At 47.3% G+C, this 22,465-nt stretch overlaps 7 protein-coding genes across 7 annotated transcripts; 6 read left to right on the top strand and 1 right to left on the bottom strand.

Annotated features, from left to right (window-relative positions):
* Positions 1-637: 637 nt before the first annotated feature.
* N7520_011079 (uncharacterized protein) lies at positions 638-2,555 on the bottom strand (the record flags this gene model as incomplete). The annotated part of the gene is made up of 3 exons (XM_057145012.1): positions 638-1,355; positions 1,416-2,098; positions 2,151-2,555. 3 exons carry the CDS (start codon positions 2,553-2,555, stop codon positions 638-640), a joined length of 1,806 nt encoding a protein of 601 aa, XP_056990766.1.
* Positions 2,556-3,318: 763 nt separating this feature from the next.
* On the top strand, positions 3,319-5,187 carry N7520_011078 (flavin-containing monooxygenase; the record flags this gene model as incomplete). The annotated part of the gene is made up of 7 exons (XM_057145011.1): positions 3,319-3,487; positions 3,541-3,948; positions 4,005-4,069; positions 4,127-4,228; positions 4,506-4,667; positions 4,726-4,928; positions 4,989-5,187. 7 exons carry the CDS (start codon positions 3,319-3,321, stop codon positions 5,185-5,187), a joined length of 1,308 nt encoding a protein of 435 aa, XP_056990765.1.
* A 2,869-nt stretch (positions 5,188-8,056) lies between these two features.
* Positions 8,057-9,043, top strand: N7520_011077 (uncharacterized protein; the record flags this gene model as incomplete). Its single annotated transcript, XM_057145010.1, has 1 exon — positions 8,057-9,043. The coding sequence occupies one exon, from the start codon at positions 8,057-8,059 to the stop codon at positions 9,041-9,043; it is 987 nt and encodes a 328-aa protein (XP_056990764.1).
* Positions 9,044-9,587: 544 nt separating this feature from the next.
* Positions 9,588-11,330, top strand: N7520_011076 (glycosyl hydrolase family 79 C-terminal domain-containing protein; the record flags this gene model as incomplete). The annotated part of the gene is made up of 4 exons (XM_057145009.1): positions 9,588-9,850; positions 9,911-10,411; positions 10,480-10,792; positions 10,854-11,330. Coding segments are annotated over 4 exons (1,554 nt in total), but the record flags the coding sequence as incomplete, so codon positions are not given.
* Positions 11,331-12,519: 1,189 nt separating this feature from the next.
* On the top strand, positions 12,520-13,129 carry N7520_011075 (uncharacterized protein; the record flags this gene model as incomplete). The annotated part of the gene is made up of 2 exons (XM_057145008.1): positions 12,520-12,744; positions 12,809-13,129. The coding sequence occupies 2 exons, from the start codon at positions 12,520-12,522 to the stop codon at positions 13,127-13,129; spliced, it is 546 nt and encodes a 181-aa protein (XP_056990762.1).
* Positions 13,130-14,829: 1,700 nt separating this feature from the next.
* Positions 14,830-15,408, top strand: N7520_011074 (uncharacterized protein; the record flags this gene model as incomplete). The annotated part of the gene is made up of 2 exons (XM_057145007.1): positions 14,830-14,901; positions 14,983-15,408. 2 exons carry the CDS (start codon positions 14,830-14,832, stop codon positions 15,406-15,408), a joined length of 498 nt encoding a protein of 165 aa, XP_056990761.1.
* A 1,411-nt stretch (positions 15,409-16,819) lies between these two features.
* N7520_011073 (Urea carboxylase) lies at positions 16,820-22,364 on the top strand (the record flags this gene model as incomplete). The annotated part of the gene is made up of 2 exons (XM_057145006.1): positions 16,820-22,183; positions 22,239-22,364. The coding sequence occupies 2 exons, from the start codon at positions 16,820-16,822 to the stop codon at positions 22,362-22,364; spliced, it is 5,490 nt and encodes a 1,829-aa protein (XP_056990760.1).
* Between the last annotated feature and the right edge of the window lie 101 nt (positions 22,365-22,465).

The following is a 22,465-nucleotide window of genomic DNA, read 5'->3' as shown; positions in this document are numbered from 1 at the left end:
TGAAATGGTGTGCTGAGGCAGACGGCGTAAAGACATGATACATCGTGGGGCGTTCATAGGCCGAGCAGTATCATTTCAATAGGACCGCACCTCTTTTTTGTGACCATATGCATGCGCGAGGCCTATTTTAGACAACACCATGAGTGAATTTTGATAAGGAAAGAGGATTGAGGCTTTTGCACTGCCTCTGAGAGTTGGTACCTTGAGCGCTCCCACGGTGCTGACACATGACGCGGCATATTTGGTGGCGATATAAAAACGCCGAGGTGTGATGGCGCTCGATCAATGGGCTCTTGGGTCTGCAGTTCATGCAGGTCAAAGCGCCTCGGATACGGCAGGGTTCGGGCCGCAGAATATGACACAATTGAACAATCTACCGTCTAATGTCGTGTAACAGTCTGGTTACTATTTCCCGAGCAATAGAATAGAAGGTCACACCATCCACTCCTTCCGATATTTAAGTGCTTGATTATAAATCGAAATTCTGGTTTACACCACGGTGGCGAAATTCCAGAAAAAAAAAACCAAGAAAATAGTTACATGTCCGGTGGACCGTATGTCTATTCGAGAGAATCTTCGATCAAAGATCGGTAAGAAATGATTGTGTATTGGTGTATCGTCCCATGTCAGGCATCCTTTACAAAGCGTTCCTCAAGCGAACAACCCCTGCAAAGAGAACAGCGCAGATTCCTGTGGCCATCTGAGCCCTGCCCAGTAAGACAGAGCTAGAGGACTGAAGAGTCAAGCTACCGATATGAATCAAAACCCAAATGCCAAAGATGATCGCTATATGCTCCAAAAGACGCAGCAATGTATGAGAACCGAACGTAAATCGCTCTGCCAAAAGGTACCGGATAAGAGCTATCTGATAGTCACTTTGCTGATATGGATCCAGATAGCAGTAGACAAATCTATCCATGAAAGTGGGAGTAGGAGACTTGCGGGACAAGTGTATCACAGCCTGTCTGACTCGATGCATCCGTGACTTGTAAGTAGGAATCGTTTCAGGGAAAACGTTTTTGGATGAACAAATGTCTTTTAGCTGGCTAGCATCAGAAGTCCACAGGTACTGGGATTGCGAATCTGCTACTAGTGAGAAAGTGCTAAGCTCTTTTTCCAACCCTGCAAATGGCTCTGTGTATTGAAGGATTTGAGTATAGAAAGCCGGACTTAGAACACGAACGGTCAGTCCCGATTGAGCAGCTGATTCCTGTGGGCCAAGCTCAGTAGAAGGGGAATAAAAAATCTCAGGAAAGTGCCAGTGCGATTTTGAAGGCTCATAAACCACCTTCAAAGGTTGGGGACAGTGGGCGACGGCGTGAGCAAGAAAACGACGGAAAAATCTCTCCAAGGAGCTATAGAGATATCAATTAGATGAAACTGTCCGGTAAAATAAAATATCTCACGACACTTACCGTTCAAGATGAGTTTCTTCTCGCGGAATGTTCGGGTTTTTCACTTCCGGTTTGCGGAGATAGGTGAGGTTCCCACGAAAGCGAACACGAAGTGCCTCATAGATAATGCGCTGCTTTGAAAGAGCGCCGATGTAGCCCCACCGACATATGAATCGCATCAGCTGCCATGGCGTTGCATGCAATGGGTCAAGTGGTTCGCCCCAAGAGTACAGACGACTAATAATCTTGGGCCGGCCATCGGGCGCATAGAGCGTCGTGTTACTATGCAGTGGACCCTTCGTTCCTGACAAGGGATTACATGGGTCGCTACACGTAGTCGTAAAATACCCCTCTACCTTCTCAAATGGCGAAAGGAAAAAGTCCTTATCCCAGTTTCCTTTGTAAATCTTGGACTTGGAAGCTGAGCCAACAAATCTGGCGTGCTGTAGGCAGCTAGCGGTCTGAAACGGAACTGAATCGACGATGCTAATACTGTGATTGGCATCCGCATCAGCACTACCTGCATTGAGCCTGAAGAAAGCAGCTTTTCGTTCACCGAACGAATTGTTCACTTCCATAACCATAGCATCAAGCTCGCGTGATGGATTATAGAGTAGCCACCATGATACAGCATTCCGGGTAAACCAAAGGAACTTGGGTATGCTGATCATGTAGGCGTATGGCCACTGCTGAGGATCCTCGCCCTAGTATTGGTTAGAATGGAACTGGTGTACCATGTGATATTGATTTCCGTACCCGAGACAAAAGGTGGCGATGCAACTTGCCCTGTAACCCCGATTCACTATTTCCAGGCTCCAGGTAGTGGCGTTGATCAATTTTGAACCAGCACTTGGTTGACCTAGTTGACCTATTTGGGTCATCCGGGGCAGGCTGTGCGGTATCAATTGACAGCACCGAGCCCACTCTGCCACGAAGACTGACAGGGATGCCGACAAGAAAGTAATCGTATGTATAGTTGTACCGTTCAGGAAACATGCGCGAGTGAGAAAGCTTGGTTGGAAACAGTAGTGGTCTCCCTATAAAGTCTTTGTCTTTCTCCAAGGCGCTGAGTTTGCCGTTGAGAATCAACCTACGTCGAAAAAAGGCCGCTTGGAACAACCAAGTCAGACCAACGGTGAGGAAAGTTCCCACAAGAATCATGACTGTGGTCGGCAGCACAATCACCCATCGGGTTCGAGAATATTGGTATAGCAGGGTGGCTATTGCGAAGTGGCAATAATGCTTTAATGCATTACCTGTATCAGCTCGGGGCAAGAGAACGACTGATAAAATGCCACAGAGGCCTGCAATAGCTGAGAAATCAGCAAGGCAACTCATGTTGAGCTTTCAGAAAGAAGTTTATGAAACAATAGAAAATTGGTCCTGTAGCATGCTTTCAAAATGAACATTTCTTTATAGCATTCTTCTTTGGTATTTAGTGAGGATACATTGCCATAACCTTTTTTGTTTCCTGGCTTTGAAATCTGTGTTATACCCCTTTGGGAGTGTCAGATAATGCACGATGCTGCTTTGAGTGATTAGAATGCCTGTTTTTGACACCCCCCCTCCTGTCCACACCATCTTTTTTAAAGCGTTCAAATTAACAATTGACACTAGAAATGGAGCGGTTAAGTCGGTTATTGAAAAAACTCTCTGGGCCAGCCTTACCGAGCAATTGGGAAGCCGAATATGAGCTTCGCCACAGGATGCCCAACATCACATGGGAAAAAGTTTGTATATCGGAGTAAATCTGCGGTATCTAGGATTTTAGGATAAATCCCATTGAACATTTATTCTCTTCAGATGCCAGCTTCGCATACACAATAATAGTCTTCGCATTAACAGCAATCTCACCAACACCTGGCTTGTGAGGCAAGAAAGAAATCATACTTTTTTCAGAGCTAAAATCTCACAACAAAGCAAAATGCCAACTAATAAAACGACAAGTAAGCCATTTGTTCGAGTCATGGTCATCGGAGCTGGCTTTTCTGGGTTGGCAATGGGATGTCAAATTAAAAAACAGCTCAAGTGCGACGATTTGGTGATCTATGACCGGATGCCCAGGGCTGGTGGAACGTGGTGGTCGAACAAATGTGAGAACATTACACTTTATCGACGCTTTTAGAGATACTAACCCATAAGAAAGACCCCGGATGTGGAGTAGATATTCCGGCCGTCTTCTATAGTCTCTCATTTGCTCCGAATCCCCATTTTTCGAAAGTCTTTCCGAAGCAAGACGAGATATTGGACTATATCAATCAGGTCGCAGCAGAGCATGGTGTGTTTCGTCATATCGTATGTCATGTTCAGTGGGAAGAGGCTCGCTGGAACGAAGACACGAGCACCTGGCAAGTCCGACTGCGAGATTTATCAACCGACGTGTGCTTCGAACAAGAGTGTAAAATCCTTATTTCTGCGGTAGGAGGTCTATCCGTCCCAAAGTTGGTGAACATCAAGGATGCGGACGTGTTTGAGGGAGAAATTGTTCATACGGCCCAATGGAACCATGATGTCTGCCTCCGTGATAGAGATTTCGTCGTGATTGGCAACGGGTGTAAGGTGGGCAATCAAACTTTCAATATAAGATGGCTAATTCTGGATATGGGATAGCGTCAGCTTCTCAACTCATCCCGTCCATTGTCGATGAAACGAAGACAATTACTCAGTTCATGCGAGTCAGTCAACAACCTGACCATGCTAATCTAAGATATATTTGCTGATCCGATCTATAGACACCGCAGCACTATATGCCGAGCGCGAATATAGTCATTAGTCTCTTTCTGAGGAAGGCTTTGCAGTACATTCCCTCACTTTTATGGTTACTACGGACATCTGTTTTTGCCTACCTTGAAACCTCAGGTCCCCAGTTAACATTACCGCCAAAGGTGAAGCTCTGAGAAAAGTGGCAACGGAAACAAGCGAACGATACATTCGAGCCAATGCACCGGGTAATAATTTACTTTGAATTTCCTTTCCGTCCCTTCCAAATGTCTTCTTTCTTCTAACAGAGTGTGGAATTGTGTCTTAGAGGAATATTGGTCACTTCTAATGCCCACCTTTGACATGGGATGCAAGGTAAGATGTCCAGCCCTGACCAATTATTCTCAATAGCGAAGCCCTAACACCATAATTGAGCGACGAGTGTTTGATAACGATGGCTATATCCCATGTCTTCGCCGAGAAAACGTTCACTTGACAGCGGATCCTATTGTAGCTATCCAGCCTCGCTCGGTGCTGACGAGATCAGGCAAAGCCTACCCAGCTGATACAATTGTAGGTGCCACACAAGGTTATTGGGACGTACACTCAGTTCTAATCGAGGCTTAAATAGATTCTGGCAACTGGTTTTACGACTGCTCAGTTCGATGTTAAGCTCTTTGGTCGGAATGGACTTTCACGAGATGTTCATTGGAATGAGATTGGAGGCATGTCCGCCTTCAAAACGGTCGCGATGGCAAATTTTCCAAATTTCTTTTATATTTTAGGACCGCATTCTGGACGGGGCCATACGTCGACTATTTTTGCTGCAGAGAGGTATTACTTTTTGATGGGGTTTTTCTCTAATTTAGATATGGTTAGCTGACACCGCGTTAGCTTCGTTAATTTGGTCATTCGGGCTATCAAGGATGTCATCAATGGTCGTGCCAAGTCTGTGGAGGTCAGGCATTCGAGCGAGAGGTCTTTCCACGAAAGAATTGTGAATGCCCTTGATAGAACTGTGTATACTGGTAGATGTGGAAGCGTACGCCTACAGCCCACGCCTACAGCCCGAGTGACAACACAGGATCACTAACAAGTTCTCCGACAGTGGTATATTGATCAGAGAACCGGGAAGAACTGGTTTATATATCCCTGGAGTTCACTCACTATGTGGTACTCTACGCACATTGATGGGATGGACGATTGGGTATATGAGGTAAGCTTCCAATATTATGAATATACGGTTCTTCAGCTCACCTTTTGAAGCGGAATCAGACTGGAGATGCGGGACGGGATTACAACAATCACTATACGGGGCTTGTGATTATTGCTCTTGTCGCTTTCATATGGATAAAATCCACGATCGGATATCATGATACGAAATGATTCCAAATCATCATTGTAAATGCCGGAATTGATGGGTCATGGCCTATACTGGACGCTACCTTTTATAATTTATCGTTTGGGCACCTTTACTCTTGATTGCGAATTTACTTTTTCTCTAATTAGTCACCACTCCAAATGGATAATCGAAGTGCTCAAGCCCTGTGAGTCCAAAATGATGACGATAATCTGGAGCGTTGATGGAGGGATGAAAGACAACCACACTAGTATCAGGATGATGAGATAAGACATGGATTTTGTTGAGGGCGAACTACTTTGATCTAACGAGATTTTCTTGCTTTTCCTTTCAGAGGATTTCGAAGGCGGATAACGCACGATAATTAACGTGTGGCGAAACTATTGTCTATTGTGCATGGCCCTGCCTTTCTGCATTCTGCCCCTCTAGCTGGTAGAATTGTCGTTACCGCTAGTAAATTGCCTGAATGCTCTGTGTTCACTATCACTGCAGCCAAGTTCGCCTATCATTGGTGCCGCAGGTCTGGCAGTTTCAGGCTAGGTGCTGGAAGGAACTTGTTTCGGAAATAGCGAGGCTTTTACTAGTTTTCCAGTATCCATTCCCATGTTTTTGTCTGAATACATTTGTTCGCTTTGTGAAGCGTCCGAGCGCATACTCGGCTGCTCAATCTATTGCTGCGTAGAGGACACCTCACTATGAGATAGTGACAACTGAATTTTGACCTCTCGTGATGAATCTTATTACAGGAGCTGCTATTCTGCCCCTTGGATTGATCGGCTGAATCGGGAAGCTTAGGAAGGCGAGATGCCTAAGGTACAGAAAGGTAGACAGAAGCAGACATTTATTTTCCTTCTAGGCAGCAGAGGTTTTCTTACAAAGATGAAAAGCAAAGCATGGCAATAGGAGAAGTAAGCAACTGCCTTGAGGAATTAAAGAGAAAATGGACGCTTACGTGCTTGAAGGAACGTTTCTATCTTGAAACCGTTACGTGGATTTTCTCAGTTCCACGATCCCCAATGCTACTTTGTGTATTCACATCATTGTCCCGTCAAAGCTTTGTGTAACAAATGTTGACTATCAGAGAGATTTGATTAGTTTATTTATTGATTCTATCTCAATATGTTCCTAAATAGCCTAACATTGATGACTTACTCTAGTGTGAGACCGTATTTAAAGAGCCCCTGGATTGTCTCGTTATATCTGGGACGTCTATCTACTAAACATCAACGTAAATTAGGATTCAGTGGAACTTGAACCTTAGATAATGTGCCAGTCATTAAAAGGTGCCAGCTGAATTTATCATACTCGAGCTGTGAATGTATACCGTTCACGACTTTTCGAAAAGCACTTCAGTAAAACATTCAATAGATATGAACATAATTTGAAATATGTGCATCACGTACTGTGACAATTTCCCTGGGAATACCTCGTGCGTGCGTAACTTCACTAACACCAGCCTCAAATTTCCGCAATGTGAGCATATATAGAATTTCCGAATCGTTCATATCAGTCCGAAGAGTCAGAGAGAATAATGAATTGGAAGGAGAGGACTGGCAACAGTGTCATGGCCACTCTTATAATGCTGGCAAGGGGGAGGGGTGGGGTAGGCGGCTGCCTGCTCACGAGAGTCAACTGTCTATTCGGGGGAAATTGTCAACCATCAAGACGAAAAGAAACCATCAGTGGCATGACCCTTCTGTCAAGCCTCGCTCGAGAACAATGACCCTCATCCTTTACCAAATCTTAGATCTGGCCGAATGGATTGATTGAAGAACCTTTTTCTAAGTGCAACACGGAATGGAAGTTGAATATTAGACTAAATTAGTCTAAACTGCAGCGCAAAGTGTGCTGGAAGACACGATCTGATGATTACGGAAACCTTAGTTGACCTGACTTGACCTATTTCTTGTTCCATCACAAAATGCATTGAGTGATATCCGAAGTTCAACTGAAAATATAGGGTAGAACCATAGATTTCGTACCTTTAAAGGCTGACTTTTTGTTATCTATGTGTAACATATGAGGTATTTATAGTGGTATTTAACCCCTATAAAACTAGTTTTTTTGCATGTTTTATGAAAAATACATATAATTGAGACCCACTTTCATGGGCCCGGGCCAATCCAACCCATATGCGCACCCATTTGCCGAAGCCTAGAAGTCAGAGATGATCTGACAAGGGACTTGAAATCCTGTTATTACGTTATGTTGGTTGAGTTACCCTTGTTTGAATTATTGAAAGTTGATGAATTGTCCCGCTCGCTTATGAAGTAGGTTTATTATCTTGATGACTGAGCGGTTTAATGACCATTATTATGCAAAAGTTGGGTCGAATCGGGTCGAGTTGGGCTTTATTAGGGCCCCAGTATTGGGCCTAGGTTAGCTCCGGGCCAGAGAAGTTCAGCTCGGACCTCGCCTGGGCTGGGTTCTAGGTCGAGACCTCCAAGTTGGGTTATGCGGAAGTCGCATGGACCACGCGTCCCCTACTTGGGGGCCGTTTCAGCCGCATAAATCCTAGGCCGCGGTCGCCATAACTAACTGTACGAAACCTCAATAGTCTGAATGCATGGAAAAGCTGCCCTGGAGACATGAGCAAGTGATCATGGCCAAGCGCAAGAGAGCCAGAATTGACACTAGGGTTACTCCGGTCAGTCGGCCGGACTCAATATCACGGCTGTTAAGCCTCCCCCAAGAAATTCGCTATTTGAATTGGGAAGCAGTGGTAGCCGATCCGATTTTAGTGGGCGTGAAAGCCAGACGGGGTGCACCGATGCAGGTCATGGATGTCTGGTCAGTCGCCCTGGGTCCGGAATGGGCAAGTCAGCGCTGCGATAAATGGCACTGTCCGGCACGACATAAGAAGAAGACTCGAGGAACTGGGCCTTTGAGCTGGCTCCGAACGAATCGGCAAATCTACAACGAAGCACAATCCGTTCTTTATGATAATATGAGTTTCCTCATCTGCGATCCTATTGTGCTGGAGACCATTCTCTCTGACCAACTGCCCAAATCGAGTTTGAAGCCCGAGACTATCTCGTCGCTCTCTTTCTGCCAAAAACTTCTCATCGAGCACGATCGCGGGGATGGGTTCACATTCATGAAGGGTCCGTTGAGCCACAGTAATCTTTACTGGATGTGGTGTTTTGCCTGGAAAAGATTACCCGAAGACGGCGAAACATTGGATAAACGGATGATCATGCATAAGGAGGTCCGCATCCGAATGTATTTCAGCTGCCAAGGGGGCAACGATCGACTGGTGATCGGTCATTTCAAGGATGGGGGGCCTAAGAAGGGGGTCTTGTATCGGCCGAGGGATGCCCGCCTATTGGTCTGCCAGGACGATGAAGAAAGCGTTGGGGAGGTAGGTAAGGCCCTGTGTGAGAAGATGCCATTGAACATGTTCAAAAGCGGCAGCGAGAAATACGTGCAGGTGCAGATCCACCTGGACAGTATTCACCACAACGATCAAAACAAGTGCGGACATCCATGCGACGTCTGTTGGTGTAAAAAGCGGGAGATCGATGGCGACATATTTCCCGGAACTGCACTCACTAGCGCGGTTCGGAGGCATTTATTATCGACGAACTGAGTCTCGTAGCTTGCCAGCCATGGCGTGCTACAAGATTCGGCGAGCCGGAAAAATTCCCCAGCCTGGCGCGGTACCTAGTGTAGTGGGGATACCAGGTCCTCCTGAGCCAACTAAATCTCAATAGAACCTGTGGCCTCGGAAGAGCCGAAAGTCGGAAGTTTATGGGGTAAATGTGTGGGGTAACATGGAGGTCCTCGGGAGGGGGCTCGGAAAGTCGGGTTTTGGATTGTGGGGTGCATATTATACAGTACTAAGAGCCACTCTATTGGCAGAAGGTATTTGAAAATCGGCAACTGATAATAGCGACCAATATAAATACAGCTACTTCTTGGGACTAAACGGGTCTATGTGGCTACGGAGAAGATCTACCATTGGCTGGTCCCCTGGTTTCTTGCCGAGCCAACGAAGTCAAAGCTGGGGATTTTCCCATGTAGCCATTGCTCAAATGCCGATTTGTATGAGTAGCCGTGAATTAAAACTTACAAAAAGGAACTTGCTTCTTTGGCATTATTGACACAGAAGTGAGAACATCCTCATTACCAAAATGCGTTCGTTCCTCAGCATCGCGGGCTTTGCCTTGCTTCTTGACCAAGTCCATTGCCACATCAACTCGCTAGATGTTCCGAAGCCTCTTAAAGATAGTAGGCCTGTCTCGAGAGACTTTCAATCATTTTCAATTGAATTTGCCTTTTTCCCTGATTATGCTGGAAATCAGTCGCACCCGAATAAGTTTTCCAAAAATCTGCTCGCGAACTTCGAAAGCATTACTGGGGTTTTCCCCAAAGTGAGAGTGGGAGGAACTACCCAGTAAGCATCCTTCAAAAAATAAACCGAAATCTCCTTTTTGCATACTAATTCGGGGCTCAGGGATAAATCAAATTTCTTTCCGGACCAAGAAGAAGGCATCAAGCTCTTCTTTCAAAAAGCGACAGACGACCAGCCATACCAAATCAACTACGGCCCAGCGTTTTTCGAGTCATATCACACACTAGGCAACATCAACTTCTTCCATGGCTTGAACATGAATCAAAATAGCTCGATGGAGCAGCTTGCAGAAGCAGCCATTGTGGCATGCCAGTCGATCGGACCCCAGTTAGAGCTATTCGAGCTGGGCAACGAGTGGAACTATGCAGCTAAAAACTATAGACCTGGAAACTACTCTGAGCTAGACTATACTCAGGAATGGAACCGAAAGTCTGCCTTTGTTCACGCCGCGGTCAAGAAAGCTTGTCCTGGACTGTCTCCTGGATTTATGGCGCCTAGCTTTGTCTTACTCGATGATACCGATTCCAGCGGGTGGACAGCGGAGGAACTTTACAACCTTGGATATGACCCTAATGATCTGACCCGGGAGCTTTCATTCCACAAGTGAGTTGTCTCAGTCTATTTGTTTCAATGGGTGTGACATTCAGTAAAATTAACATGTGGACTTACAGCTATATGGGTGCTAACGCGCCACCCAATCCACCTGCTGCACGACAACTTCAAGGTATGCAGCATACACAAATACATATACCTATCATTCTTTTTTTGTCGGCACTAACGAAAACAGAAACCTTGATGAACCACACAAACATTGTTAGCAACCTAGACGCACAAATCAAACGATCAAACGAACTCGCCTACCTTGGTCATCCCTACACCCTAGGAGAATTGAATTCAATGGCAAATCAGGGTATTGACGGCGTCACTAATGTCTTCGGCGATGCATTATGGCTCGTTGACTTCTCTCTCTGGTCTGCAGCAAACGTAAGTCTTCCTGCAATATTCAAGTGTACACAATTTGCATACAATGCTGAACCAGATACAGAACATCGAACGCCTCCACTTTCATCAAGGACTAAACTATCGATACGCTTCGTGGCAGCCGATCACAAGTGAAGGCGAGCCACCAGCTACCAGACCCCCGTACTATGGTCAAATCATGGTTGCGAGCGCTATTGGGCACTCAGAAGATACTCGCGTCGTTAATATCCCTCTTTCAGAAGACACGGAGTCGGCCTACGCTATTTACAATGGGGATAAGTTGAGAAAAATTGCCGTCGTGAATATGAGGGCTTACAATGCCACGAATACAGAGAGTCGCCCGAATAGGGAATACAAATTCAGGGTTGCGGGCATTCACCATGCCAGGGTTGAGAGATTGACTGCACCTGGAAGTGAATCTCTAGAGAATGTGACTTTTGGAGGTGTTTCTTATGATTATTCCCGGAAAGGAGGCATGCCTTTTGTTATCGATAAGATAGAAGAGAACTTGGTTGTTGAGTCTGGGATTTTGAGTGTTGATGTGCCTGACTCTTCAGCTGTTCTTGTGTCATTTTACACGGCTTGAAGACCATCTTGTATTCCAAAGGGAGAAATTTTCGTTGGTTTGTACTAAAGTGAACAATTGAGACTTTATATACAACGATAAGATCAATTTGATTTTCAATTACTTTGATCCATTACACATAGAAATTTCGGGACTATTCAGAAGTTGCGGTTTAGTTCCCGATCTACACAAGCCTCATATCACAACAACATGTTTTGCTGACCTAACCTTCTGTAAACCTGAAAATTTTACCTTCAGTATTACAGTCAATGGTTTCAAGTTCAACTTTCAATTTAGCAGCCCAAGTTCGTGCAAGACTACCTTTAGGGAGGGAGCCGTTTTCGCTGACGACTCAGAGAAACACAGCCTGCTACCAAACAGCCGTTTCGGCAAGGGCGAAGAAAAATTCTTGTACTATAGTGTCGGTTTTGATGAAGAGGAGAGGTCTAATCTGGTGAAGGTGGAAATCGAAGATCACTTCGGTAGTCGAGGCGACTATCATTTCCTCTCCACTGCGGTTGTATAGCGCTCTTCCTCCCAGCACAGGGTCAGCGTAGTGGTCGCGCGACTTGAGGTGATTCTCAACCTGGTTCTCACGCGGGCGAGACCCACTCAACTATTCTATCAGCGCTATCACAAAAACACAAGCGTTAGCATGCAAGCCTTGTAAAGAATCCAACAAATAGCGGAGTCAGTCTTGCCGCCCACGATGGTCTTTCAGATACGAAAGGAAAATCAATACTAGCTTATACATGAGGGTACTCCGTATAATAATCCGTATCCGGATTTTAAGAGGTTTCCACTCTCTACCCTGCCCTTTTTTCACCCACCTCACCTCGCTGCTTCTGTTCTTTATTTGTTTCCTTCTCTTCAGCGGGCAGCGAAAAATTGTCACTCAAACGCTGGCCTCAACATGGTCTCCAACAAGCTGTCCAGCGTCAACCGATCTTTGGGAAATCTACATAACAACCAGCGCTGTGTTCTTTCTCCTTGGTCCTTTGACTGCAACTTCTGATTGCGCGCCCTCTGGCTATAACCCGACAGTTCCCTATTATGCCGCTTCCTGTCCAACAGGTTACACTTCAGCCTGTGCAAATGGCCTCGACGATGCGACAACCGTTTGCTGTCCTACGTGAGCTCCCAAGCTTATATTCCCTTATCTTATATGACTGACGATTATGAGGCCAGTGCACGCGCCCTAACATGTGCGTCAAGCGCAAAGGTTTATAATTCACTCACTCTGAGCTGCGAAGAGAGGTTCGCGAGCTCGTATACCGCTAAGGTCACCACGACCTCGGTCTTTGTTGACACCGATGAAACCGGGACGGCGACCGTCGTTTTCACCCCTGATTTTGATGCGGTCAACGCGTTTGGACTAGAATATATTCCGGTAAGTTCTCTCATACCCAATTGACCCATATTCTTAATATCTAATACGAAATATATCTCTTCAGATGACTTCTACAAGTAGTAGTTCCTCTACGGCCGAAGCGACCCCAACCGCAACAGCTACAACCGCAACAACTAAATTATCCTCATCTACTGTGACGACTACCTCTACTACATCGACCGCTGCAAATAACACTAATAAGACTAGTCTATCTAGCGGGGCGATTGCCGGTATTGTGGTGGCAGCCGTCGCTTTCATTCTCATCATCGCCCTAACTTGGAACCGCTCAAAGATCACTATGTGGACTCACCGACATAGCGCTCCACGACCAGATAGGATAGAGAAAAATATGTACTCGAATACCTTCCAGTCAAGTCCAGGCTAGCATCCCACTGGAGATTCCGCCGCACGTGTGGTATGGCCTGCAGAACTAGAATCGGCGCGTGGGGCTTCGGAGCTGTCATCAACGCGACATTTTGTGGAGATGGAAGGAACAGCGGTCTACGAGAAAGGACCACGATCGTAATCAACAGACAGCCAGCTGCATAGTATCACATGCAGTCAACCTTGGAAATGCGGAGCATCCAGGAAGAGTCCTACACGGAAATGAGCAAGCGGAAGAGAAGGGCGGTGGATTTCGGGGTCGCAAGCTTGATCTGAAGATTTTTGACTGGACAATTGACGTACTTGTTGTACAGTAGGGTGTCTCCTCCTTGGGCTGCCCAAGTGATTATATTCTCGTAACTGCTTGTCTGCTCTCTTTATTGCTTATTAGACTGCTTCTCATGTCTGCCACTGACTGATCGGTCAGCAAATGAGGATGAGATAGACACGCTCGCAGAAGCCTTCATTGACTTGGCCGTTTGGGATACAGAAGAGCCACTAATCTGAGTGGTCTCTCAATCCGAAAACAGGCGTCCTCCAAGCTCGATCCTCCTGGCGAAGAGGGTGCCTGATATCCGCGTTAGTGTACCCTTCCCTGCACTAAGATACAATATATCACGTACCGAAACGTGTAGTGGAATTCTTAACATCCTCACTGTTCTACACCTGCTCCAGACTGTCATCACACTCCTTGAATGACTCCAGGTTTTCAGGGTTCAGGTGGAGTACGACCCTAGGGAACGAAGAGGATGGCTTATCAGCATGTAAAGCGGCAAGAAGCCGGTTCAATCAAGACATACATTGAAAGATATGTTCAAAAAGCTCATGTCATCTCTTTTATATGTGGCTTTAGCCTTTTCTTTGCTCCTTATATTCGGCCTTGACCGCAGCAGAGATGCCAAAAGCTCCCCCGCCGCTGAACATCGAGATCATTCAGAAATAAAGTATTGATAAATGTAGTTCACAGAAGGGACTTACGCAGAGGCCTCGACTGCAGTCTGCGAAAATGAACTTTGTGCGAGTGCAGTGGCAACCGAGGTCTTAGTTTCGAAGACATCCACCGAGGAATCATCAACCACCCGAAGGCGTGGTATATTGAGGGATTGCTTAAGAGTATTAAGATGCCGTTCCAGCGATTATTTCAGGATCCCGAGAAATCAACTGACCGTGCCGCCGATTTTTCAAGCGTAGTGTAGGAAACTTGGTACGGTTCGAAGTGGCGCGATTTGAGTTCAAATGCTAATAACCTTAGCCCTAATCACAAAGCCTCACTAGTACTTGTACGAGTTCTACCAGAATATCCCTGTCAGGGGGGGCTAGTATTGTTTCTTACACAGAGCAAGGCTGTAGTGGGGTGTGTTGGCTTCTAAATTCAATATTAGGCTCGAAATTTCTACACCCAGCCTCGAAAACAGTCGCCAGAGTAGGCCTATAGGATTCTATAACTCTCTTAGGACCATTTCCCATCCAAATCTGGAACTGCGACGACAAAAGCGGTCTCCATGCTCCAAAGAGACTATTTGCTTCCAGACATAAGTTGTACATCGCTGAAATAAAGAGTACATATTATTAGCTAGCACTTACCGCCAGAATTTCCATCTCCCAAATAAGAACAAGAAGTCACCTGATGGCGGGCTGAGGCTGACACGCTTCCCCGCACGTTTCCCCTAGAAATTGGAGAAACCTTCTGTTGCCGTGATCATGGCTTCCCTGAGATCATCTGCTGCCTCGAAAACTGGTTCTCAACTTGGTGTTAATCATGGGACTATTCGGGTAAGTTGAATCCATATTGAAGAAAAGCTATTATCTTTGTTACATCCATGACTGACCGGGAAGCTATCATGGTGAACTTAGCATCGAGTGGATGTTGAACAAGACAATGATGATTTCCGAAGAGAACTTCAAAAAATGGGAGTTGGACTTCGGGAGGAAATTCAAGGACTCCGAGTTAAACTTCAGCATCTGGAGAAGCTTGTTGGGGAAGACTCTGACACCATATTACTCTCTGCTGGGGCCCCTTCATCTGCCGGCTTCTTCAGGTTTCGAACATGCGTTGTCCTATTTTTCCTGATCTTCCTTAATGTTGCGGGAAGCGCTATTCTTGGCATATACTGGGCGATCCGTTTCGATAAGATGGGAGATGGCTTCACCGCAGCTGGGTGGTTAGTTGCGATTGGTACTCTTCTACTGGCTGGACCCATTGCTTATCACTACCCTCGATGTTCGTGCTGGAAAACAAAGGACAACCCCTACATGGGCAGGGTCAATACACTGGAATAGCTGCATAGGTCTTGTTCCACGAGTATACGTCTTATTATCTGATTCAAAAGACCAGGGTATATTATAATGGAGCTCATAGATGAGAAGATCATTGATCTATATAGCGGACGTTACAGCCATCGAGACGGTTGCGGGCATACTTAGTCACTTCATAACGTTAGTGAGTATCATCGATAGCCCTCTGCACAGGGACTTTTGTCTTGGCCTCTTATTCCACGAGACCAAACACTTCAAGAACTTATTTTTAATAGCCTTCACGAGACAGAGAAAGGGTTTAATAGCCGACTTTTCGCGCATAACTCGAAATTGAGTTTCCAGAACTGCAAGCTCGTGCTTTGCCATTTAGAAATAGCACCTCGAAATATCATGCGATAGAAAGATGGCTTCTCCAGCCTTATTGATTGTGTTATTTGCAGGCTACTGTGCGCAGTGGAAGAATGAGGAAAAAGAGGGGCACATCCAATTCCCTAATTCTGAGCTCAATGAGTCCCCTCTCGGATAAAGAGATAGCACCAAATGAGGCTGTGATGTTTTCTTGCAGGAATATCCAAAAGTATGCTTTGTAAGAGTACAGACTTCCGGCTTCTCTTGATCCAAACTTATCATCCTGGTCAACCGAAAGGTTAAAGACGTGACGAATGCTGTTGAGAAATTCCACGAGTCTTACCCTTGTGCCTCCTTTCCCGATGCCGGAATACTTACCGGACTGGCATTAGCAGTTATTCAGACCTGAGTAAGCCCACATCTCCTCCGGCCACCTGAAGCCAAATTCTCTTCGAGCACTTCTGCTTTGCCTAGGATATGTAGACAATTGCCCGTTTTTTCCTTGAGGTTTTAAGCAGCGGCCTTTGTTTGAGGTTTTTACCCTACTACAATCTGTGTGCCTTGGGTTGAGGCAGGTCTAGAGACATTGACCGAGAAAGACAAAAGGGCCTTCAAGGCGATGCTTCAATCGATACTAGTCTTCCGGCTGAATGAAAGAATCACGTCGCAATATGTATTCCCCTTAGGACAGTAAAATTACAGCGGCCAGGATAAGCTACTAACCGAAGCAGCGGCAGCAACTAGAGACGAAAAAAACCCTGAGTCGTTTGGTTGTGCGGTGGAGACTGACATAATGTATTTTCCTCTCGGCGCGACGGCGCGCGACGGCCAACCTTGCGGGCGTTCTTGGCTGTAAGCAGATAACGCGGCCCACCCTCATTTGCAATTTCAATGACGGGAGATACGGATATCGGACAAGTTCGGATGGATATAATGAATATTTGTAGGTATATAGACGGCTTTGTCTCTGTGATGAGATCAATAAATCCATACTTGACTCTATATCCCCTTATCCTCCGTTGGTATACTCCTGCTTCTTGATTATCCTTGTTTAGACTAATGTGCCAAGATTGTATAGAACTTCCCAATGACTCCAATATATTCCACTGGGGCTAAGGAACAGCCTCTGACAATTTCCCAATGGCGTGAATTACAAAAGAATGTTTCCGAGCCAACTCACATTTTGTCGCTGCTCGAGAGAGCGCAACCAAACACATCAAATGCATGGATTTCATTGGCAACGCCTGAGCAAATCACTGCCCAATGGGAAATGATCACAGCGCTTCGATCACAGGCCAAAGATCTTCCACTGTACGGCGTGCCATTCGCCGCTAAGGATAATATTGACGCCGCTGGGTTCTGCACAACGGCCGCATGCCCGTCATTTGGTACTGAGTCTGTTGCACATGATTCAACAGTTGTGAAACTGCTGAAGTCTCATGGAGCCATTATTATTGGCAAGACTAACCTTGACCAGTTTGCCACCGGTCTTGTCGGAACGCGTTCACCGTATGGAGCCGTTGCCAATTCTTTCGATCCAAATCGAGTCAGCGGCGGGAGCAGCTCGGGGAGTAGCGTGGTTGTCGCCCAGGGACTGGTTCCTTTCTCTCTTGGCACAGACACAGCAGGCTCAGGTCGGATACCGGCAGGGTTCAATAACATTGTTGGACTCAAACCTACACGCGGGGCTTTGAGTGCACAGGGCGTGATACCAGCCTGCCGCTCGCTCGATTGTGTTTCTATCTTCGCCCTGACTCTTGAAGATGCTGAACTGGTCCTACAACTGGCTGAGGGGTATGATGTTCAGGATGCATACTCGAGAGATCGTACCAGCTGTGCTACTGACAAGTCTCCTCGAGGATCTTTGCCTCCCCAGCCGACACTGGCTATATGCTCCAGCCCCGAATGGTTCGGCCAGACCGAGCAAGCTGCGGCATATCAAGTGGCATTGGCAAAAGCCCAACAGATGGGATGGAACCTAGAGCCCGTTGATTTTACACCCCTCTTCTCTCTTGCCAGTCTTCTGTATGAAGGTCCGTGGGTTGCTGAGCGACATGCCGCTATCGAGAAGTTCATCCGCTTAGTGCCAGCCGAGGCCATGGACCCGGTTGTTCGGAGTATCATCATGAAAGCAGAACAATTCTCCGCTACGGATTTCTTCGAGTGCGAGTACCGCCGGCAAGGACTGTCCAGTGATATCGAACAGATCTTCAGCCAGTACGACGCGCTGCTAGTGCCAACAGCTCCCACATTCCCGTCGATGAAAGATCTCAAGGATGAGCCGGTCGCAGCAAACAGTCAATTGGGTATATATACCAACTTCGTGAATTTTCTGGATTGGTCTGCTTTGGCAATTCCTGCTGGATGGAGAGAAGACAATCTTCCCTTTGGCATCACGCTGATAGGAGGGACATGGGAAGAGCCGCGATTGCTAGAGCTCGCTCGGCGCTGGATGTCTGATTCCCCGCGCTTGCTGGGAGCGACAGGTGTAAAATATCGAGAGCTTTGCTCTAGAATTTCTGTCACCTTGAATTCGATACATTTAGCGGTAGTTGGTGCCCATCTTTCCGGCTTCCCTCTGAATAAGGATCTGGTCTCGCGGGGTGCAACCTTGGTCAAAGCTACAACCACAGCTCCGTGTTATCAGCTATTTGCACTAAATTCGACAGGCTCCGTATCAAAACCAGGGTTGAAAAGGGTTGCTGACGGTGGAGAGTCAATTGAAGTGGAGGTTTGGAACATGCCACTCGACAAGATGGGCAGCTTTCTCAGCACTGTTTCAGCGCCCTTGGGCATCGGATCAGTTGAGCTGCGAGATGGTCGCTGGGTTCACGGGTTCATCTGTGAGCCTGTGGGCTTCGAGAATGCAAAAGATGTCACCAGTTTTGGCGGATGGCGAGGATACACCCAGTCGCTCACCACTTCTACCACCGAATCGTCGCGCGCTGCATCTACTACGCCTGAAACCAGCATTAGTGAGGAACGTATCAGGACGGTTCTGGTTGCAAACCGTGGTGAAATTGCACTGCGCATCACTCGGACCCTGCGCGAGATGAAGATCTTGTCCGTGGCTATCTTCTCAGGTGCCGATGCTCGTGCACCACACGTTACCGCTGCGGATGTTGCACTTCCCCTGGTCGGAAACACTGTATCTGAAACATACCTGAACGGCAAGCAGATCTTGGCTATGGCTCTCAAAGCTAATGTCGATGCCATTATTCCTGGGTATGGTTTCCTCTCGGAGAATGCCGACTTTGCCGCTTCTGTCGAGGCTGCAGGTCTGGTATGGATTGGTCCAACTCCGGAGCAAATGCATGATTTGGGCTTGAAGCACTGTGCTCGTGATATCGCAGTCGCTGCCGGAATTCCTGTTGTTCCCGGAAGCAAGGGCTTAGTCACCAGTGTGGAAGATGCAGTGGTAGAAGCAGAGAAAATAGGCTATCCAGTGATGGTAAAAAGCACCGCTGGTGGGGGTGGAATCGGTCTTCAGCGGTGTGCTGATATTGATGCACTTCGAGAGGCATTTGATGGTGTTCGTCGACTGGGACAGGCAAACTTTGGTGATGATGGGGGTTTCATCGAGCATTTCATCGATCGAGCACGGCATATCGAGGTCCAGGTGCTTGGTGACGGCGCTGGTCGAGTCATTTGTGCTGGTGAGCGCGATTGTTCGCTGCAGCGTCGAAACCAGAAGGTCGTCGAAGAATCTCCTGCCAGTTTTGTCCCAATAAATGTCCGAGCTGACATGCGCCGCGCTGCTGGTTCTTTGACTGCATCCCTACAGTACCGCAATGTTGGTACCGTTGAATTCATCTTCGACATCGATACTGAGAGATTTTACTTTCTTGAGATGAACACACGTCTCCAGGTCGAGCACCCAGTGACCGAGGCCGTAACCGGCCTTGATCTTGTCGAATGTATGATGCAAATTGCCATGAATAATTGCACCGCTCTGTTCCCTGAGCGGATGAATGAGATTCCAGTCTGTGGTGCAGCGATTGAAGCTCGGGTCTATGCCGAAAGTCCCATTCAAGGGTTTCGACCTTCGCCCGGAAAGCTTCTGAACGTAGAGTTTCCAACTGGTGTCCGCATTGACACGTGGGTCAGTTCAGGCCAGGAGCTATCCTCATCTTTTGATCCGATGATTGCAAAAATCATCGCATACGGCGAAGACCGTCCAGCAGCCCTTCAGAAGCTTTCAGATGCTCTGGCAAAGACAGTTATTACTGGCGTGGAAACCAACCTGAGATATCTACAGCAAGTCATTGCTTGGGAGTCGTTCACCTCTGGGGCCTTCACGACAGGATCGCTCAATACCTTCCCGTATGAAGCTCAAGTCGTCGAGATCATTGATGCTGGGTCCGACACGACTGTACAGGACTTTCCTGGCCGTCAAGGCCTTTGGCATATTGGTGTGCCGCCCTCTGGCCCAATGGACTCCTATTCTTTTCGTCTCGCCAACAAAATAGTCGGTAATAATGACCAGGCTGCGGGGCTCGAGTGCTCGATCCAAGGCCCAACTCTGCTCTTCCACTCCCCAGCCATCTTTGCTGTTGTCGGTACTAATGCCCCTATATTTGTTGATGATGAACAAAAGGAGTCTGGCATGGCTATCAGAATTGAAGCTGGAAAAAGACTGTCCATTGGCACAGCCATCAACGGCTCCCGAGTTTATCTTGCCATTCGAGGCGGTGTTCAGGTTCCTGAAGTCCTAGGCAGCCGTTCGACCTTTGCGATCGGTCACCTCGGAGGACACCATGGACGCAGCCTTCGCATTGGTGATCTTCTCCCATTAGCACATGTCACAGAAGAGAAAATTCCATTGCTCAAGGTCCCAGTCTACTCTCTGCCAATAATTGAGAACCGAGAATGGGTCGTTGGTGCGATCCCTGGGCCACACGGTAGTCCGACTCATTTTACCCAGGATGGACTTCAGGAGCTTTTCAAAGGCGAATGGACTGTTCACTACAACAGCAATCGGCTTGGGGTCCGTCTAAGCGGGCCCCGTCCAGAGTGGGCACGGAAAACCGGCGGTGATGCTGGCTTGCATCCCTCCAACATTCACGATAGCCCTTATTCAATAGGGAATGTGAGCTTTACGGGCGATGAAGCAGTTGTCTTGACTGCAGATGGACCAAGTCTGGGAGGGTTTGTCGCGTTTGCCACAGTCGCAGACGCCGAGATGTGGAAGTTTGGTCAGATGCGACCAGGCGATCACCTTAGGTTCCACCCTATTTCTCTTGTCGATGCGCAGGTGCTTACAAGGGATCTGGAGCATTCTATCGCTACTCTCAGCCCGCTGGCCAATGGAGATATGAGACGAACAAGCTCTGTCTCTGTCCCCAGTTCAATTGTGAAGGAAATATCCGAAGCTGGCCGCTTCATTCGATGCTGCCAGGCAGGTGATCGAGCATTACTGCTAGAGTTCGGTGACGAAGATAACTTCACACTAAGACAAACATTTCACATCATGAGCTTCATCGATATGCATCGGATTTCTCCGATTCCAGGCGTTGAAGAGCTCACATCCGGGGTCCGAAGCCTGCATGTTCGCATGAAAGCGAACTTCTCACTACCTCAAGTCCTTGATGCGCTGGTCGCACACGAGGTTTCTCTTGGATCAGAGCTTCTCGCCCGACTACCTTCGCGCATCGTGCATATGCCTCTCGTCTTTAATGATGAAAGGAGCCGCAAAGCCATTGTCCGCTATACTTCAACTATTCGCTCCTCGGCACCGTATCTACCCAGCAATATTGAGTTCCTACAGAAGTTGAACGGATTTGATAGCCCCGATCGGGTGGAAAGCAATCTCTACGAAGGCAGGTTCCTCGTATTGGGCCTTGGCGATGTGTACCAGGGGTCTCCCTGTGCGGTACCACTTGATCCCCGCCATCGACTATTCGGAACGAAGTACAACCCATCCCGTTCCTTCACCCCTCGAGGCGCCGTCGGTATTGCTGGCCAATATCTATGCGTGTATGCAACCGATTCACCTGGCGGGTATCAGCTCGTCGGTCGTACTGTTCCCATCTGGGATGAGTTCCACAAACCCGGACTGGCCGACAAGGTCCCGTGGACTTTCTCACTCCTAGATCAGATTCGGTTTTATCCTGTTACTGAGGAAGAACTCTCAGCAGCAGAAGCCGACGGAACCTCCAATGATCTTATAAAAATCTCTGACAGTGAGCTAGACCTCAATGAATACGAGAAGTGGCTGGCAGAGAATGAGGAAGATATCACTGCTGTTAGGGAGCAACGATCAAAGGCAGTACACGAAGCGGACTTTCTCAACGATTTGCTCCGCCCATATGATCCGATCGCAATGAGGCTAAATCGGGGACAAGAAAGCGACGAAGTGATAACAGGAGCACGGGTGAAGGCATTCTTGCCTGGGAGATTGTTCTGTTGCGCTGTGGAAGAGGGAGACGAGGTTCAAGCAGGGGACCCTCTGGTGGGTACAGAGAACTCCAACATTAATAGCCAAACAGCGAAGCTGACGATATTAGGTTTGGATCGAGTCCAACAAAATGGAGGTCAAAATTTGTGCACCAGTTAGTGGGAAATGTGTGAGACTGCTGGCCGGAGAGGGAGACATCCTTGGGCCCAGTGACGATATTGCTATTATTCAATAGGTGGTACCACTTGTACCTCACAATGAAACAATAGCATGGGAATTCTCAAAATCTTCGTAATTCATCATATTGTTGGAAAGAAAATCTCTTGGAGAAGATTA

Source organism: Penicillium odoratum (assembly GCF_028828045.1).
Source record: "Penicillium odoratum strain IBT 22623 chromosome Unknown utg000008l_segment0_segment0, whole genome shotgun sequence".
Taxonomy (NCBI): domain Eukaryota; kingdom Fungi; phylum Ascomycota; class Eurotiomycetes; order Eurotiales; family Aspergillaceae; genus Penicillium; species Penicillium odoratum.
The sequence above is the reverse complement of the archived record's forward strand: the minus strand, read 5'-3'. Positions and strand labels throughout refer to the sequence as shown.